Raw genomic sequence first — 21,012 nt, forward strand, 5'->3', positions numbered from 1 at the left:
TGAATTTAGCATTTTAGAAATTGTACGAGTCAGGATCCCTGCTAGAATCTCACATGTGCTGATCTAATGTTAATGGTCTCTAACCTTTGGTTTTGACTTGTAGACGTCTATTCTCTGTGTGTGTGATTATGTAAATAACTTTGTCTGATTATACAATTTTTTTAACAAGCGACAGTGATTGTTCACACAATAGACAATAGTTGATTATTTGTCAGTTTATCAACAGACATAAAATTATGTGAAACCTGATTTGATAATCAAGTGATCATAGCCACAAGCACAAAAAAAACATTGATGGCACCAGATGAAATCTTTTTCCTTCACTGTCTTTAACACTGCCAGATAGGGCGGTTTTCAACATGTCAACATGATACTGATCACTTGTTGAAAAAAATCCGGCATGTTGAGGGGAATGATGTGCTCCCTCTGGCATTCGTTAACTGCATATCATTGGTTGAGGTTCAGGAATTGAGGTATATGAGATATAAAGATGGGGCTTAATGGACAAAACAATGAACTGACGAGCAAATAACTGGCAGATTAATGTCAGCCCTCCAAATAGTAAATATTATTTCTGCTTCTCCAAACCAGGATATTGACGGATAATCTGACCTTCCAGCTGTAGTTAGCAACAGGGACTCATGCTCTGTCTTTCTCCAGCTTGGAAACAGTTGCACATTATTCATAAAGAGCTTCACTGGCTCAACAAGTGCGGCTGTCTGGCTATCAATCAGGATTAATTCAGCCTAGACTGAGTTTAGATTACAGTAAAGACGTCTTTTTAGTCTTGGTTATGTGTTTCTAGAGTAGACAGATGCATATTTCCCACAGATCAGTCAAAACTGAAGGCAATCTGTTTATTAATGTGGACTGGCTGGTGGGCTGGTGGGCTGATGGGCACTCAGTTTAGCATAATGACCGCAGTGATGATGATGATGATGATAACTGTGGTTCTGTCCGATGCAGCAGTCTGGCAAGGCAGCCGTCAGAGTAATAGGATTACTGGGACAAACGCTGTCAGTTCACTGGCCCCAAAATCTTCTTAGCAGCCAGTGCAGGGGGGGGGGCAACCATCACTGATCTACACCCATGTAATATATGTTTATCCTGCTACTGCATAAGTCAACATGAAGATCTGTAATTCTGTAACTCTGAGAGTTAAGAGCAGAGGCGAGTTTGAGTTCGGATCATTGTCATTAATAAAGAAAGCTTCCACACTGTTCTAGAGCTGGAACAAGTTTTAGATTAACGGATGAGTCAATCAACAGAAAATTCATTGTAGAAATTTGTCAATAGTTTCAGTAATTTTTTTCAATCAAAAACTGAAAATGTCCAATTATATTTAACATTTTATTTAGTTGTTCAGACAAAAAAAGACATTTGAAGATGTCAGACTCAATTAGTTAATAAAATAATCAGCAGACTAATCGAGCACATTTTTCCTAATGTGCTCGATTAGTTAAACAGAAACAAACAAGATGATACACTAGAAATACTAGATAAGAGAGCACATACCTCCACCGATGCCCAATGGTCCTCTTATCAATCCAGATTGAAATTCAACAGATCCAGATTTTCATTTGGATCTGCACCAAATTGCACTCGCTCGTAAATATCAGTCCCCTAAATATGCCAGATTTTTTTCATCCAGATAAAAAAAAAAAAACATGGATCCACATCAAAATGTAATGGCTTCTTCCTTGGGACATGCCCCACCCCTCCACAAAGTTTTAAGAACATTGGTCGTGTAGTTTCTGTAATCCTGCTAAATAATAAACTAATGCAGACAAAAACATAACCTCCTGGTTAGAGATAATTAATCATTTATTTCTTCCAGTGCAATAAAGAGATTAATGATGAACCTAGAATCTGTTGGGACTCGTTTCTGCATTTAATTAACCTGGAAATACTTGCGCAGCCTTTCTGTCGCCAAACGGTAGCTCTACACGTCTGCCATCAGGAAGCACTAATGTGAACGGACAGATCACTGGGGAGCCGACAACTAGTGGAACAGAGGGACACGATGGAACGAAAACCAGGAAAACACAAAGGCAACAATAATTATGTAGGTGACAAATCTTTTATTGACACAATATCAAGTTTTAGGCCAAATGCTTGGCCTCGCGTTAACCCTGCTTTGGTAAACACGGGGTGTGAATCAGGGGCGCCATCTGTGCCTTACATGCAAACATGTCCCAAAAAGCCCCTGGGAACAGGCTGTAGGAGTGTGTGAGAGCTTTCATACAGCTCAATGATGAGTAGCTTAAACCTGTGTCTTAAGGGGCTGAGACAGCTCCAACCTGCCGTGTCAACGTTGGGCAAATTGTGCCACCACATGACACTGATTGATGCTGACCGCTGCCTGCACGTTTATTCTAAATTCGTCAAGCATGACACCATCAAATAAAAATCTACATCTGCACCGTATCAAGTGGTTTGGATCCCATCTGCATTCATTCAATTCAACTGATCAAGTAGCCTATTATGCGTTTTCACACCAGCGAATACACCACAGCCAATTAAATGGAATCAAGTGGCTCAAACAATAATGGCTGTCATTTGTGCAGAACCAAAGGCTGTTCTGGAGATAAGCAGTGTTCAGTATGCAGTGTGATAGCAGAGATGATCGCTGCTCTACTTTTGTGATATTGTCCATAAACAAGACCAGTCTACATGCACACTTAGCAGCTCTGCGAGGCAAAGCAGTGCTTTGAGCTGAATGCAAATCAGCATTACAAAGTAAAGCCGGGGCTTATGGGAATGCGGGTAGTTTTGCATTCCCAAATTAAACTTTGACAGAATGGGGGCACTTGATAAAGAGTTTTGGGATCACCTGATATGTTACAATTAATCCCGTGGAGAATATCTGCACCAAAATTCATAGCAATCAAGATTTTGTTCAAAACTCAAAATATGATCGTCTGGTATTATCTTGACTTTTCCTCAACCATCACCAAGAGTTGGACTGGGACGAAATCATGGTCCCCAGGTGATGCATCCTAAAGACTTTGCCGTTCTCCTGACCTTTTCTCGAATGCCAACCAAAAGTGAGCGGGTTACATCATCTGGGAACCAGGAGTTTGAGCCCATTCATAAAACTGTAAAGATGTTCTAACTTTGTATCAGCGAGTGTTGAAGACTAGCGGTCAAAGTGTGGGAAGGATATTCAGGATATTTCTTTGGATGGGTGTCTATGTGACCTTCATTGTTGGTGCGACTGGCCGGGGTAAGACCATCCAGAGGTGACAGGAGTTTGATGACCAAGATTTCTTTGTCCCAGAACCACAGTCCACTGTAAGGGTGGCCAACGGTTGTGAGTGAAGGTCAGTCCAGTAATACTTTTAGCTGAGATAATGGAGCCAGGGTCCGAACTCATTCACTAACTCCTACTTTACTGCATAGGGTCTTCTATATAGAGGACTAGTGAGCTCATCAGCAAAAGAAAAAAATGCTTTCAGACGCTACTTGTGCCAATAATTACGTCATTGTCGCAGATTTATGACGTACAATAACAACGTCGCCCGGTGGACAATCCCACAATAAATTTGAAATTATTATTTTACACTTAGTATTAATACTTTATGGGAAAAAACACGTTGAATGACAATCTTTAAATGTGGAAATAAACTTGCTTGCCTCAGTCTGTGCTGTGATTCTCTGCTCTTCTCGTATTTACATTATTACGACAGGTCGGGCTGTTCCTGCTGCCCTCTCTCCTCTCGTCGCTCCGCAGCGAGTGCAATGCATGATGGTACATATTGCTCGGTAAGTGAACAACAGTTGTACACTACTTTTCACGGTGCATTGAAGGAAACAATAAGTGCACTATAGAGGGTATAAAAAAATTCACTTAACATTCGGACAGCGTAACAAAATGGCCACTATATAGTGGACTGTATGGTGTTTAGTCAGGGATTTTGGACACAGGCCTCAACCTACTGCTGTACTTGCTCTTGATGTATAAGGGGAGGCAATGACAGATAAAAATAAGAAAGAAGTCTGAGAGGCTCAGGCTTCATTTTAACCCCAAACACGTACTGACAAAAACTGAGAAACCAAACCCGACAAAGTCAAGAAGAACATGGAAATTCAATTGGGATCACATTGTTCAAAAGGAAGCTGAAGACAACATGACAAAACTACAAAGTTTGGGAAATTGACTTTCTAAAAATATGCTAATGCCTCCAGTGCATATGATTAGACGGCTTATGAGCCGTCTCCCTCCTCATTATCCATTCAGTTTTTCTGCCCTGATGGGTTGATGCAAGAGAAGATAACAATGCAAGCAGCAAAACAGTTTCTCAAACTTTCCCTGCAGAGCAGAGTGTTATATAAACTATACTCACACAGCATGAAAACACAGTTCTGTGTCTGTTTGAGTGAGTTTCAATGACTTTGATTTGATTCTATCCATCTATATTAAGAGCCTGTTGCTGTCTGAATGACAGACACTGAACGGACAGACTTTAACAGACAGGGACATGGTCCTCTGTTAAATCTGAGTGACAGTCACATTAGCCCTGTCAGTTCAACAGCAGAGAAGATATTATGTTGCTAGTTGCTGTGTGGACGGCAGCGTTGAAGCAGTCTGAAGTCCACAGGATGAAAAGTAGTAGTTTGCTCACATCATTTATCCATTAGAGTCAAACAAAGAGCGATCATTGTGTCCTGACATCCCAGAACCACACATCATGTTATAAACAGCAGATTATAACTAATATCTATAAGTACAATTAGTTTTAGTGACAAGACAAAATGGCAAATTGTAGATATGAGCTGCACTGGAAATGAACAGTGAACCCAGAGAGTATATTTACTATATGAACTGTTTCTTACAGAAGCAACATATTTTGAAATATCTTAAAAAATATAAAGCAATCCTAAAAACAAACTGACAAACTTATTTATATAATATTATGTAACTGTTCAACAATTTACAATTATCTTTATTATTTATTCATCTGCTGACTATTTTTTGACTTCAATCCCTGTGATGAAGAAAATGTCTATGTTTTCTTCAGCAAAAAGTCAGGAACCAACCAAAAATTATTTACATTACAAATTATGTTTTTATTTGAAAAATGACTGAAATAATTTATCAATTGTTAAAATATTTGGAGATAATCTACCAGTTGACTGAATAATTGAGCAATAGACAAATTATTATAGCTATGATATCCTGCAATACATATTAAATGTACACTACCGTTCAAAAGTTTGGGGTCACCCAGACAATTTCGTGTTTTCCATGAAAACTCACACTTTTATTTATCAAATGAGTTGCAAAATGAATAGAAAATATAGTCAAGACATTGACAAGGTTAGAAATAATGATTTTTATTTGAAATATTAATTTTGTTCTTCAAACTTTGCTTTCGTCAAAGAATGCTCCATTTGCAGCAATTACAGCATTGCAGACCTTTGGCATTCTAGCTGTTAATTTGTTGAGGTAATCTGTAGAAATTTCACCCCACGCTTCCTGAAGCCCCTCCCACAAGTTGGATTGGCGTGATGGGCACTTCTTGCGTACCATACGGTCAAGCTGCTCCCACAACAGCTCAATGGGGTTGAGATCTGGTGACTGCGCTGGCCACTCCATTACAGACAGCATACCAGCTGCCTGCTTCTTCCTAAATAGTTCTTGCATAATTTGGAGGTGTGCTTTGGGTCATTGTCCTGTTGTAGGAGGAAATTGGCTCCAATCAAGCGCTGTCCACAGGGTATGGCATGGCGTTGCAAAATGGAGTGATAGCCTTCCTTATTTAAAATCCCTTTTACCTTGTACAAATCTCCCACTTTACCAGCACCAAAGCAGCCCCAGACCATCACATTACCTCCACCATGCTTGACAGATGGCGTCAGGCACTCTTCCAGCATCTTTCCACCTGTTCTGCGTCTCACAAATGTTCTTCTGTGTGATCCAAACACCTCAAACTTTGATTCGTCTGTCCATAACACTTTTTCCAATCTTCCTCTGTCCAATGTCTGTGTTCTTTTGCCCATATCAATCTTTTCTTTTTATTGGCCAGTCTCAGATATGGCTTTTTCTTTGCCACTCTGCAGAGACCAGCATCCCGGAGTCACCTCTTTTCACTGTCAGTTGACATTTTTACGGGTACCATTTAAAGAAGCTGCCAGTTGAGGACCTGTGAGGCGTCTATTTCTCAAACTAGAATTATATCTCTTGTCTTCTTGCTGAGTTGTGCACCGGGGCCTCCCACTTCTCTTTCTACTCTGGTTAGAGCCCGTTTGTGCTGTTCTCTGAAGGGAGTAGTATACACCGTTGTAGGAAATTTTCAGTTTCTTCGCAATTTCTCACATGGAATAGCCTTCATTTCTAAGAACAAGAATAGACTGGCGAGTTTCACATGAAAGTTCTCTTTTCTGGCCATTTTGAGAGTATAATCGAACCCACAAATGCGATGCTCCAGATACTCAACTAGCTCAAAGGAAGGCCAGTTTTATAGCTTCTCTCACCAGCAAAACAGTTTTCAGCTGTGCTAACATAATAGCACAAGGGTTTTCAAGGGTTTTCTAATCATCCATTAGTCTTCTAAGGCGATTAGCAAACACAATGTACCATTAGAACACTGGAGTGATAGTTGCTGGAAATGGGCCTCTATACACCTATGTAGATATTTCATTAAAAACCAGACGTTTCCACCTAGAATAGTCATTTACCACATTAACAATGTATAGAGTGTATTTCTGATTAATTTAATGTTATCTTCATTGAAAAAAACAGTGCTTTTCTTTGAAAAATAAGGAAATTTCTAAGTGACCCCAAACTTTTGAACGGTAGTGTATGTCAATATATATCTCCATTGGTCAATTAACCCACAAATACCCAGCTTAACTTTCATAGCCATTGCAATTAAATGCACTTACTTTATGTAAATATGCTTATGGCCATAAAACTGCTCTTTAAAACAGGGTGTTTATGTGTCGGACTCATTCTTGCCCCAGCACAGTTGTTTCCTGGAGTCTCAGATAGTTGCTTAGCAACATCAAAGTAATAATGAGTTACTGCTCCTGGCCAGGAAATAGTCATATCCCCCCCAGTAAATCACAGTCTATGGTTTTAACACACTGTATATATTAAGCTATACTATCATGTGTTAATGAGTAAAGGGGCTATTTTCCCTGTCTGTGTGCTAAGATAATAACATAGCTGCTGGCTGCATCTTAAAATTAAAGACACAATCATGAAAGTGGTATTGATGGTGTTCTAAACTAAGTCAGCAAGAACACACATGAACATAAATTCAAAATTTTGGGATTTAATGGGAACCATGGTTTAAAAAATAACCTTCCTTATATGTAACTTGATTTATAAATGATTCCCTTGTTCCTCTTTCATACAGGCGACGCATGTTATACACGGTTCTACTGAACTTACATCAGACGTGCATGTATTTGATTTGACAGTTGATACCTGGTTGACTGTGCTCTGCAATGTAGCTCAGCATTTTGATAGAATTACACAGAATTGTATAACATGGTGACTCAGTTGAGTTTTAAATGTTGTAAGTTTAATTCCAAATCCTAAAACAAGCTGCAGGACGTCAACCAGCTTCTATGACTCCTGTTCCTGCTAAAGTCAACACACACACACACACCCGGCCCAATTCGGGGGGGGAGGGTCGGCTGACAATTCAGACAGACTGCTGTCAATCTATGTCACCGTCTGGGTCTGGGGGCAGCATCAGATTGAATATGGCGTGTTTCTGCTGCCTCTATGTTTGGAACACAGGAAGAGCACGAATCTAAATAGTCAGTAGGAAGATGTTGCAGCAACAATCGTCTGATGCAGGTAACGGAGGTGTTGCACCGGGATGTCAATCACACTTAAACATCAAAACATTTCAACGCAACTGCTTCTTGGGTGTTAAAACCAGCATAGACCCGAGACAAGAGAAGAAGAGCGCAGAGTAAATGTGGCTCTTCACTGAATGAGAGATCAAGGTAGTGAGACAAAAAGCGAATCAGAATGTTGGGAGGTTGAACGATGGGAGCGGGAGAACGAGACCTTGAGGCTTTCTATGTAGCACGCTGGAACAAGATGAGAGAATTGAGATGAATGTGCACACACACACACACACATACACACAACTCCAAATCACATTTAGAAGTAGGGCAGCCTATCTGCCAGCTCAGAAGCCTGCAGCTCTTTCCTCAATCATTACCCAACAAACGACACCGTACGACAATAGGCCCAGTTTATCTGCCTACTCATGCTAAGGAAGAACCCTCCTGGGCCGAGCGGCACAACTTACAGACCTGACATGTTTATTTTAGGTAATAGTGAGAATGAGGGAAAAGGCAGAGTTTAATTTGTGTGAACATGAAAATTAACTTGTGTCTTTTCCTTTTCTTGAAAACCAATTTAAGAAAAAAGTGAAATAGTGCAGCTTCTCAGTTTAGCTCCGAATGTAATGACACAGTTTATTAATGAGGAAATGAACAGCCTAAGTCTCTGTCTGCACCACACTTCACATTGGGAGCTTCCCAAACACGGAGAGGAGTTGAGAAAGACACATTTCTGCGGTGGAGCCGGTTGCCAGGGAGAGGAGAGGCACGACATTCTGCAAAAAGGCTGATGGGTGTATGTCATCAGTTTTGCAAGTCAAGTCAAGTAGCGGGTTAATGAAAATGTTGCCAAGTTATAAATGACCAACGTGCAGGACAAACTTGCTAAAGGAGAATGTGAGTCTTTGTACCCTATTTCATGGGAATCCATCCAAAATTGTTCAAGATCTTTCACTCAGAACTAGAAATGCCAACCTCATGGTACCACAAGATTAAAAAAAACTAATCATGTGATCATCAAAGCTATTAGGATTCAACCTCCGGAGACCATGACTGTCTGATCTAGAGTTCACGGTTACACAGTTATCCATTATATAGCTGTTGACATATTTAAAGTGGTGCCTGAAATAGACCGACATGGTCTTTTCTAGAGCCACGTCACTATCTAGAAGAAAATAAGCAACTATACTGCATTTAACAGGTAAATCCAGATGGATCCAATAAGCTGACCTAGACACCTATTTTATTACTTAGCAATTTTAGTATAATAAAAGTACACATTCAGAGCAGGAGGAGGCTTAGCTTAGTGACAATTAAGTTCCAATTATCTGGACCACCACACAGTAATGTGTCCCTATTATTCTTATCATGCACAGGACTATTTAACCAACACAGCTCACATGTAGTAATCTGTGCAGACACAAGGACAAAAGAGCAGCCTGATGCAAATGAGGTCACACGACCAGAGATATACAGGTGCAGGTTCATGCCCAGGCCCACACACACACACACACACACACACACACACAGTACCCACCCAACGCATATTCAATCCCCGGTCTGTTGACTTTAGTTGTGTTTGTACTTGAGATTAGCTGCAGAAGGCTTTGCAGCAGGCAGAATGTTATGACTGGTCACGAGTTTCTGTGTTTGAGTTTGTGCTAAAACTGAACCATAAACTTGGGCCTACTGACATATTAGAATGGCCCCACATACAGAGTAAAAATTACACTTCCTCTATACAGACTGAAAGTGTGAACCTTCATCAATTTGAATTTTAAGAACCTATCTGACTTTCTTGCAGCTCCTGAAATTTGAATATTGCACTTGGCCATCTTGACATTTTGATTAAATTTTGATCAATAGTGAAGCCCGACTACAAACCACACAGGGTCTATTTTCATTTTATCCAATGGATGCAGCAAATGAAAAAGCCACAACCAGGCTGACTTTGCGTGCTGAGGCTGAGACAGGGACGGTCAAGGAACGTGCATGAAGAAAATGTGCCTTCAGGCTCTGCAGCAGGATTGAGTTCAGGTCTTTTGAAAACCTCTTTTTCTTTGGATGGGGATTGTTTGGGGCGAGTGTCGGGGGGCAGGGGGGGGGGGTCAGAGTATACAAGACTTGACTAATTGTGGAGCAGAAGAGACCTGGCTCAGCCTCCGGGCAGATGATGAAAGCAGAAGCCTGTGCGTGTGTGTGTGTGTGTGTGTGTGTGTGTGTGTGTGTGTGTGTGTGTGTGTGTGTGTGTGTGTGTGTGTGTGTGTGTGAGCGTGCCACACGATGCTGGTAGTGGAAGCAGGGACCACTCACCACCTGTCAGTCCACCCATGTGAGCAAAGACCTGCTGTCACTACAGTGTATTTATCCACAACACAAGCACCAGTGGGGAAAAAAGGCAGGAAGCGGACAAAGCAGGAAATACAGCAAAATATAACTAATAAAAAGAATACAGTAAATTAACTCATTCATTCAAAGCACATATTGTACATATTTCATATTTGATTTTATATATTTTGTAAATCTCATAAGCTTATATTTCTAATCTTGCATGGAGCTATTGGAACAAACACAATTTCCCCCCCGGGATCAATAAAGTATTTCTGATTCTGATTGAGGGTGTGATAAAAATAAATTGCAATGACCTATTAAATTTTAAATGTTAGAGTCTAGAAGCACATGAGACTGTCTGTCAGTAAACTAATACATAAAAATGGAGGAAGAAGCTAGTGATCAAAAGCTGTGCTAGTTAAATTATTACCTTTGCCAAGGAAGTTTTTGTCTGCATTTGTTTGTTTGTAACAAGGATTCTGCAAAAACTACTGGATGGATTATCATGAAACTCAGTGGAAGGATGTGATATGTGTCAAGGAAGAACCCAATATATTTTGTTGCCGGTCCAGATTTTATTTTACCTTCTTTAATATTGTGTGATCGGGTTGTTTTTTGTACATTTTCACTGATTTACCAGGGAATAATTCATGGATTTTGATGAAAAAATATCTGCCATTTTTAGGGTCTGAAATGAGTGTCTGCAATTTGGACAAGGAGGCCGGTGTAACTATTCTTATTCACTAGTTCTTGTCCCCAAGTTTAAAAAATACATATTTTGCAAATGGTTTTGGATTGAATTTCATGTGCCACTTTCCAGTTGGACTGAGCCTTATCAGAGCAGATCATGCAGAAGTGTACTTTGTATACTGATCGTGGTTTGCGACTGGTATTGAGATAACTGTTAATCAGGAAAAATGGGACCCCCGTTCTCTTGGGGCCTGGGTAAACAAAGGGAAACTGCACTCTTTCAAAGCTGAGATCACGTCTAATCCAGTACACATATAGGTCACACACTATGCTCTTGTACATCTGCCATTAAGCTAGCATGAATACAAAGTGAAAACAGTGCCCCTCATTATGTATGTGTCATGTCTCCCTAAATACAGCATATCCCACATTCACACAGAACAACGCCGACCAACCGCCCCCACTTTGCTACAGATCTCTAACCCCCAGAGTTAAGCTGTGTTCTCATTTCTCTCCTGGTTTTCTGGGACATGCGGGGTGTGCAATTGTTGTAGATGTGATTCTCGGATATTTAGAAACTGTTTATGTTTGGTTCTGACCCCTGATCAGTGTTGTTTAATCAGCATCTGTGTTTAATCTAACTTTGGTTAAGGATGAGAGCAAAATGCCCAATCTGTGCATTATGCATGGTCATACTGTGTGTAATTTTGTCACTAATCTGTTTGTGTGTGTGTGTGTTAAAACGGGTTAGGGTTATATATCGGCCAATATATGTTTGTATAATAAAAGATTGTTCATAAAATGTTGTAACAAAACTGTTAAGACTGAGGCTTGATATTTTACAGTTTTACCATAAATACAAGAAACTATAAATAACAAAAACAAAAATATAACCAAATCTATAGAGCTTGAATTTGGAAAACACATAACATTTTAAAAAACATATTTTGTGTAAACATGAATGCACATCTTTTCTGCATTGTTTATTATATAAAATAAAGATTTTCATATTGGGCCAGGGTGAGCAAAATATCTGAACAAAGAGAATTAAGTGAAGAACCAGGGAAAAGAATAGAGGGAAGTGAAATATGGAAATTTTCTCTGGTGGTTTATTTTGGCTGCTGCCAAATCAGTTGACCAGTGCTACAGTGTTGTATGAATGAGTGACATTTGACCACAGGAGCATGAAGATGGTTAATAATTAACCCAAATCATTTCCAACACTGGTGAGGCCTTAATCGTGCTCGATGACGAGGCGTTGGTATACATCTCATACACATCTCGAGCCCAGACCATAACTGGAAGATATAATGCAAACATTCTTGTGCCAGCATTTACTTAAAATGATGTAACTTGCTTCTCAAAACCTTATCTAGAACTACAGCCACCTGTGGTTGTTTGCCAACCAGGGAGGTTTCAGTTAATCTTTGGAGTCTGAGTGACAACCGGTCAAAATTTGAAGATATTTTCCTAAAGGAAGATTTGAGCTATTTTCAAGTGACCAAAACATGTTTTGTGAGGCCACTGTGACCTTTTAGCACCCAAATCTAATTAGTAAATATGTGAGTCTAGGTGAACATTTGTGCCAAATTTGAAAGGATTCTCATGAGGCAAATAAGGGTTTTATTAGGTCATCCTTGAGACAAGTGAATGTTTGTGCCAGATGTAATGAAATTCCCAATGAGTGTTACTGATATATCACAAGAACATAAGGCCCCTGTGACATTGACCTTTCGCCTCTGACTGATAAATTCCCAAAATTTCACCCTTAAGTCTAAGTGAACGTTTGTTGCAAATTCGAAGAAATTCCCTTGAGACATTGTTGAGATATCTCGTTCACAACAATGGGACGGACGGACAACACGAAAACATAATGCCTACGTCCACTGGCTGTCACCAGCTTTGGAGGCATAAAAAGATTTTCTGTCAACAGTTTGGGTAGATTCTGAAGCACAGCGACTCAAAAACACACAAACTCAAGTGAAAAAGTCTGTTGGCCTCTCTGACAGCTCCAGGTCCCTCTACTTCCCTCTCAGCAGCCAAACATCTGCTCCTGACTGAGTCTTGACAGTTCAAGTGAGCTCTCAGACGACTGACACAGGCTCAGTGGACCCACACCGAAATGACAGTTAAAAAACAAGGTTCGCTCCTCTAAGACAAAGTTTGCCTCTCTCGCGCACGGCAAAACAAGAGATCTCACGAAATGTTCCAGACAGCCGGGGAACAAAGGCAGAGGGAGGGGAGCCATGTAATATCCAGGGAGACTCTTGGCGGTCTGAAGGAGGAGGCTGCATCCTGACGGACATGAGAGGGAGGCTTAAAATCCCATTAGAGCCGATCAAAATTCAAAGGGAAGCATGCGTAGCCTGCCCTCAGCCTCTATTCCTGTCAGCACTGAGTAGATAGCCAGAGAGGAGCTATATCGAGATGGTCTATTTTGGTAGGAGGAGAGTGAGGGGATGGAAAGAAAACAGCGGTGGATGGAGAAGGAGACGGAGGGGTTAGACATAAGGGAGTAAGAGAGAGGGGGTGATAGAAACATAGATGAGAGGTGAGGAGGAGAGAGCGGCCTTAAAGTTGTTTTCTTCTGTAGAGAGGCAGAGGCGTCCCGTAAATGTTTTGTGTCCCAAAAAAACTCCAGCGTATAGACACGTCTCTTTCTGAGGCAGTGGGAAGTGGACGACAATAACAAATCTCTCCATGTGGACGCAGCAACACCGGCCTTTGTCATTCAGCCCCGTTAATCGAATGAGGACGTCGTTAAAATGCAAGGGGTCCCGTTATTATGGACTACTTCAGCTCAGGCACACACACATTCACCGCCATACATAAAAAACACACGTGTGAATGCACTTGCACGCCCCTGGGGTGGTTTCTATGCCACTGGTCAAACTGAATGAAACAAATTCTTATAAACCAACACAGTAGGACCAGTCAGCCATAATGGGGGGGGAAAGGTTTAACAAAAAACTACTCTGAAAAGATCCACAGGATACAAAATTTGTGTCTTTTCACTTTCTCGCGGCGGGAATGTGTGTGTGTGTGTGTGTGTGTGTGTGTGTGTGTGTGTGTGTGTGTGTGTGTGTGTGTGTGTGTGTGTGTGTGAGAATGTGTGTGTAAAAACGGCTGAGGACTAAACTAGCACAGCTCCTCCGCTCTGTCAAACCCAAATTTACAGTTTAGTCAGAGACGATCAGGCCGCGTCGCCTGCTCTCCCTCCGGTTCTCCTCAGATGTTTGCTCCTGTTTTCTCACATCCACTGAGACTAAAGAGATTAGTCGAGGGAGATGAAATGACTGCGGCTCTGCCAGCCACCGAGCAACCCCTTCCTGATTCAAGGACTTCCTCCCACCGCAGCCGTTCTCGCCGCTGCCATCGTCACTCTCTTTAATCACACTCAACTCCGCAGAGTCTCCTCCGCGCAATCCCTCGGCTAAAGAGCTGCGCTTTTTAATTTAAAGACGAGGCCTTTGCTTTGGTGAGATGGGGAAAGTCAGGCGGGCCGGCCAATATTCATCTACTCAAAGCTAATTACATTTGACTTGACAGCCAGTCTCAAACATGCACGTCTGCCCTTTAAAACGTTCATGTGTTTGCATTCGCACAGTGTGGCACAGTGCGAGAGGAGTTCACACAAAACATTGGCACAAAAATACAATCTTTACCTTCCCATGTGTATGAAACCGGGGGCTGCACAAAAAGCAAGTACACTAGTAATTCTTTGTGACTGAAAAACAAGACCATGTAACTTTTCCCTTCTTGATGATGAAAAGCTACATGAAGACAATTACAGCTTTACTTGGTCTGGTACGAACTAAATTTGTGCTAATACCAACTGCTGTTAGGTAGCACCGTGGACTGTATAATGATGGACGAAACGTCTCCACTTCCTCCAACTCCCACTCCCTCCTCCCGGAAATGAAGCCAAAGTATCAAACACTGCTATCTTGAACATTTTCGCATTAGCAATCAGGGTAAAGGAGTCACAGCAGCTATCTCCATATACACTCTTGACCAATCATTAGTCAGTTTCAGCTGTCAATCATGACGTTCCGTACCGTTTTATAGCATCAAATGACTGAAATTTCCACTTGAACATACACCAGAGTGATAAGAACTACCTAAAATAATAGAAACTATTTTGTTACAAACTAACATGGAGGAGGCAGGGTTTATGACTTATACTGCAGCCAGCCACAAGGTGGCGATGAAGACACTTTGGCTTCACTTTAGGGGAGCAGATCATGTCGTCCGTCCAGACCTGAGAGTGGATCAGTCTTCTCACCTAAAATCCATCCATCCATCCATCCATCCATCCATCCATCCATCCATCCATCCATCCATCCATCCATCCAACTTATCCAATGATGTTGTGGGTGACCAATCAAAACATTGAGTGAAAGACGGTAGACCCTGGACAGGTCGGTAATGTATAGCAGGGCTTTAACCCTCACCAAGAATGCATATAAGCATATTTCCCTAGAGGTTGAATGAAGTTAAGTGCTTTAAACCAGGAAGTCATGCTGAGGTCATTCAAAGAAAAGTAGCCGTAACCGAATGTAGAGTCTACCTCCATTATTATAAGCAGTCAATGCAAGTCACTTACCGTTGAACAAAAGGAAGACACTCTTTAATGTAAAGCTCCAGCAGCGAAATGACACGACATGACAATAAAACCGAGCCAGAGTCATCCCCCGGTCAGTGTAATAACAGAGGGCTATAAATAGGGACTTCTCTCTAGTCACTGTCAGCACAGATGAAAGTCACGACAAATTAATAAATCAGAGCTAGTTTTTTTTATAGATCCATGTTTCCTTACATATGTCACTGGGGACTCTATAAAGCCGCATTAGTCTTTCAAAAATAAAGATGTTCTATACAATAGGCTGAGAGCTACGATGTTAATACACTCACTCATTCATTATTAATCCGGAGCTTTCTTTGGACCTCCAGGGAACTTTATTCACGGAGATACACAAACCCGACAACACGGCATGTCCAAGAAGCACCGATGAGCCCTCTGTTTTTTTACGCCCCACCTCAGCCTGCAGTGTAATCACCCCGACGATCAAGTTTACAACCTTATTGATTTGTCAGTTTGGGAATCACTATCTGCCCGTTCACCCGGAAACACATACACAGTCCAGCTCCGCTCTGTAGACTTTCTATAGATGGGTTTAGTTTGCCTGAAAGATCTGCGGGTTCCTCTGATTTGAAATGCACACAGTGTAACAGTTAAAGCAACAAAGCAGCCACCTACACACACAGTGTTTCACGCTGCACCAGCCAAAACAGGAGTAGGAGTCCTAAGTGCAGGATTCCCCCCCCCCAAAAAAGACTGAATTTAGCACGTCGGAACTCATGCATGTTTCAGGAGGATAAATGCACATTATGGCTTTTTAGTGGCTCCGGGAAAAGAAAAAAATCACACATTTCTCTCCTCAGCCGGAGATAAGAGCCTTGTCGTGTGTGTGTGTGAGCCGAGCTCCTCCTGTGAGTCTCTCTTCAGATTACAGAACCAGCCCCGCTGTGCGATACGGCTCCGTGTCCTCGCTACTGGAGGAAAACACTGGTCTGCTGGGACGGTGCATGGGAAAAATAATAACACCCATGAAGTACCACTGACACAGCTTTATGTGTGTGGGGAAGGGGGGGGGGGTGCTAACTATGATATGACACCAGAGTGAAAGTGAGAAAACTGAAGCTGGTGGTGCGAATAAATTCTAATAAAGTATCAGGTCAACAGAGTTTTATCAAAAGGCAGCGAAAGCAAAGATACACACTGGGTCCTTCACCTCTTACTAACACATTCAGAAAGGGGCAGAGTCCTCTTTAATTAAGGAAGACCCACAATCCACCTCTCTCTTATTGTTTTTTTCCTTTATGCAAAATTCATCCGTGCATCCCGTTCCCACGTCAACAGCGTTGATCTGTTGTCCATAGCCAGTACATGTGTCACTACTATCTGGATAAACATTTTACCTGACAGCACTGCACTTTTTGTGTTATTGTAAATGTAGTTTTTCATCATGGAACAATCATTGTGTGTGTGTGTGTGTGTGTGTGTGTGTGTGTGTGTGTGTGTGTGTGTGTGTGTGTGTGTGTGTGTGTGTGTGTTTTCATCTCACCCTGATTCTCCTCATGGCCGCCACAATTTCCATCCGACTGTTGGGCCTGGGCACGTCGAGGCTTCCCACGTACTGTGGTAAACAATCAGAAACACAGCGGCTGAGCGATTATCCCTCCATCATCACATTTGACAAACTCAGGGATGTCATGAATTAAATTACACAAACACTTCAGCTTAAATTGCTAAAAGACCCACTGCATAAACAGAGGCTCCCTGTCATAGGGATAATAAGGTTGCAGCAAAATTAAGGATCATTCACAAAGGTTTTTCTTGAGACAATTATAGAGGAAACAGCTGTCTACAACACGAGTTGATGCTCACTCTATATACAGTTTAAATGTCCATGTAGATCATTTAAATGTCAATTATTATTCCCTGAATCCCAATTTAACATGTCAAACATGCAATTAAACAATCAATAATTATCGCAATGTAATTTTCATCAATAGTAATATAACAAAAATATATCAATAAATAGCTTATGCACTATGTAAACACAGTGAGGAGGTATAACACATCATTGATTAACCTCAGATTGGTCAAATGTTTTGCTGTTCATCAAGGTTCATCAAAGGAATTGTTTATTCATTGTGATTATAATCGATATTGAATATGAATATATCAATATTGGCCTAATCGCCCTACGAACATCATACAAAAAGATAACAGTCAGACAAACTGAACGAACTAAACTGTAATCTTGAAATATGGTAACCAGTGCTGATCAGTGTGAAACAAGCTAAGTCTTATGAATAAGCAATTTGTAAGTTGTGTCTATATGTGAAACTTGTTATATGTGTTTAAGTGGCTGTATACTTCTTAGTAGGAAGTATATAGTATTAGGAAGTAGTTTGGTCCATTGATTTATAACACAAAGCAAGTAAGTATTGAGAACAAGGATGAGGATGGAGGATACAAGCAGCAGCTTGTTAGTGAACTTTAGACTCACTTCAGTTGAAGTGTGAGCAGTGAAAAATCAGCCCGGAGGATAAAGTTAGAGCCGGATGTGTGCGGATCAGAGCTGAAACTATTAATCCTGTGACAGGAAATGAATCTGCAAATATTCTGATGATCGATCAACAGTCTGTGTACAAGCTAAACTTTCTCTGGTTCCATCTCAATGCACTACTACAAAAATTGGAAAGATTATTATAGGCCAATTTCTATTTATAATAGGAAATGTAAACAGCAGCTGCAGCGTGTGGTCACTTCAAACTAAACATGGAGAGGCAGCGTTCAGTCTTTATGCTCCACGTTTATGGAACAAGCTCCTGGAGAACTGCAAATCTTACTTCTTTTGAATCAATGCTTAAGACTTTCCTGTTTGCCATGGCCTTTTATTAAATCATACAATTACTTCCTTTCTTAAACCGCGCTGTTACGTTCACGCTTACATTTCTTCTTGTATTAATTTAGTTTGTATTTAACTCCCTTTAACCTCTTCAAATCTTCTTTTTTGGCATTTTCTTGCATTGCTTTCACAATTTGTCATGATGCCCTTTTCACATTTCATGCAAAGCCCTTTGAATTGCCTTGCTGTTGAAATGTGCAAATACACTCACATCCAACTTCTTCTCACAACAACTTCAGAAAACCTACAAATACACTCAGTTCAGTCCATTTCTCAGCATCATGCACATGTTGTCATGTCACATCACATATGTTGCACATGCATTTTTTTTCTTTTTTTTGCCCAATAAACTACAGCCCTGTGGCCATGTGTTCAAACTTCATGATGGATCTGGAGCCTGAGGGCGACCAGTGCACCTGCTGCTGCGCTGCAACACAACACATCACAAGCGTGCACAACACACACACACGCGCACACAGTTAAAACAGTGCAGGCTCGCCTCACCTTGGCTTGGAAGGAGATCCCGTGTTGATACGCCTCCTCGTTGTGCAGCGGCAGCCTCGAGTCCGCCACATCGTCCACCAGGTTGTACCTGTTCCTCCGCGCAGGCATCGCGGGCTCAGACTCTAACAGACACTTGTCTCAACAAGTAAACACGGAGAAGACGCCACGATCACAAGTGTGTGCTGTGTGTGTGTGTGTGTGTGTGATCCAGCCGTGGTCTCCCGGTGGGGACGCGGTGCATTGTTGTCGCTGAGCCTCAGAGGTCCCGTCCTCAGCGGGGACACGTTTGTCCGCTTCTCTCCTCAAACAGTCATTGGAAAGCAGCAACGCGGAGGGTCCGTGTTTGCGAAGGTCCAAAGAGAGAAATCCACTGTTTGTCCTCCGCAGCTGATGTTTCCTGCTTTGCTCCCTTGATCTTGATTTATATTTTTTGAATCCAGTCCTGTTGGTGGCAACGCTGCACCCTGCTCTCTCTCTCTCTTTCCCTCTCTGTCTCTCTCTCTGTGTCTCTCTCCCTCCCTCTCTCGCTCTCTCTCACCCTCTCTCTCTCCTCAAAGCACAGAGCAACTCCCTCATTGGAGCAAAGTTCCCAGGAATGATGCAACCCGGAGCTGGGAGGAGAGCCAACACACGCGCACACGCACACACGCACACACACACACACACACACACACACACACACACACACACACACACACACACACACACACACACACACACACAGTGGAGCGGGGGAAACCTGACACACTTAATCCTGAGAACCGAAGGTGCATCATTTGTGAGGGAGAAATTAGACCCTTTAATCTACAGGAATATATTTACTCATTTAAAGCAACAGATGATGGAACAATCAATTTTTTACCAAAACACTCAAAATTTGACTAATTTCTTTAGGGTTAAGGACACTGGATAGTTGAGGTGGTACAACATTAGCGGATTTCAGACATGCACTAAACTCTCCAGAGCAAATGTCCCAGGTTAGTTTCTCCGGCCACAGAATGTCCGAATGAGCGATGAGAGATCACAGCAGGAGATCAGCCACAGGATTAATATTTCATTTCTAACATTAACAGACTCACTACTGACAAAAAAAATAATACAAATATCACAGGATGAAAAAAGCGGTGCCATACACATAGAAGACAGAGACAAAACTGCCAAGACAGCTTTTTGTGATGAGGGCGTCGATGTGTTGTAAACAAAAAACACGTGATCTCCACAGCTGAGTTTATACTTTGTGTCCTGCTTGTCTGCGGCGCCACCCCCCACCTGAACTCGCTGCGTTGTTCATGTGTGACCACGGAAAACTACCGGAGAAAGTCCAGACCCAATTGTGTGGACATTCACTGCAGTTAATGTCTGAAAACAGCAGCTTGAAAATGAGTTTGATGCTTCACTGATTTGGAATAGGGAGAGTGTTTCCTCTTTCATTCCCACTCCTCAGCCTGAACGTCTGCTCTTATCTCTGTTACTGTGGTGAACAGGTACGATCTCACGTGAGAAGCTGACCGATAGTCGCAGAATCAGGCCCAGCAAGTTCAAGAGTAATATTTAAAAGCCAAAGTTTAACCCCCATATTCAGAGGAAACTTTAAAAGAGTTTGGTGTATTTGTCACAGAAGCTGCTCTTCTTATTCAGGAAGCTGGGGATCATGGGTAATATCCAGAGTTCAGTTGTGTTTCAGTTCAGTGGGACGATGCAGTCAGGGCTCCAGTCAACACACTGGTAGACTTTGTTTTTTCCTGATATGAAAACAACTTAATCACTCGGACAAGGAGCCCAACAGAAGTAATCACCACTTGTGGCTGTAGAGGGCGCTGTTGCTCAGTTAAAGTTACATAGTGTTGCTTTAAGCCCCTTTGTTTAAGTGCATGAGTTAGTTGTACATTGTCCTACTACACACACACACACACACACACACACACACACACACACACACACACACACACACACACACACACACACACACACACACACACACACACACACACACACACACAAACACACGTATTGTTACTTTTCAGAATAAGATTTTATATACACCAATGTGTGATCAATCAATGTGAAAAAAAATCTCCATTATTGATGATGATAAAAGTACTGCTCTATGTTTTGATAATGACTAATGATATATTATTCGATAAATAATACAACACTCTGCATAATGAGTACTGTTTATATTTCGTTTTTTATGTAT

General features: G+C 41.5%; 1 protein-coding gene across 2 annotated transcripts in view; it reads right to left on the reverse strand.

Annotated features, from left to right (window-relative positions):
- Positions 1–19,354, reverse strand: part of si:dkey-34e4.1 (carboxyl-terminal PDZ ligand of neuronal nitric oxide synthase protein) — a 58,463-nt gene extending 39,109 nt beyond the window's left edge. For both annotated transcript variants that reach the window (XR_004698906.2, XM_035185126.2), the window contains exons 1-2: positions 18,816–19,354; positions 16,959–17,030 (exon numbers count right to left, since the gene is read on the reverse strand). Coding sequence is in view for 1 of the 2 variants with exons in the window: in XM_035185126.2 (XP_035041017.1) it covers positions 16,959–17,030; positions 18,816–18,923 (180 nt within the window). In the remaining variant the exon portion in view is untranslated. The remainder of the gene's footprint in view (positions 1–16,958; positions 17,031–18,815) is intronic.
- Between the last annotated feature and the right edge of the window lie 1,658 nt (positions 19,355–21,012).

Source organism: Hippoglossus stenolepis, chromosome 18 (assembly GCF_022539355.2).
Source record: "Hippoglossus stenolepis isolate QCI-W04-F060 chromosome 18, HSTE1.2, whole genome shotgun sequence".
NCBI classification, from domain to species: domain Eukaryota; kingdom Metazoa; phylum Chordata; class Actinopteri; order Pleuronectiformes; family Pleuronectidae; genus Hippoglossus; species Hippoglossus stenolepis.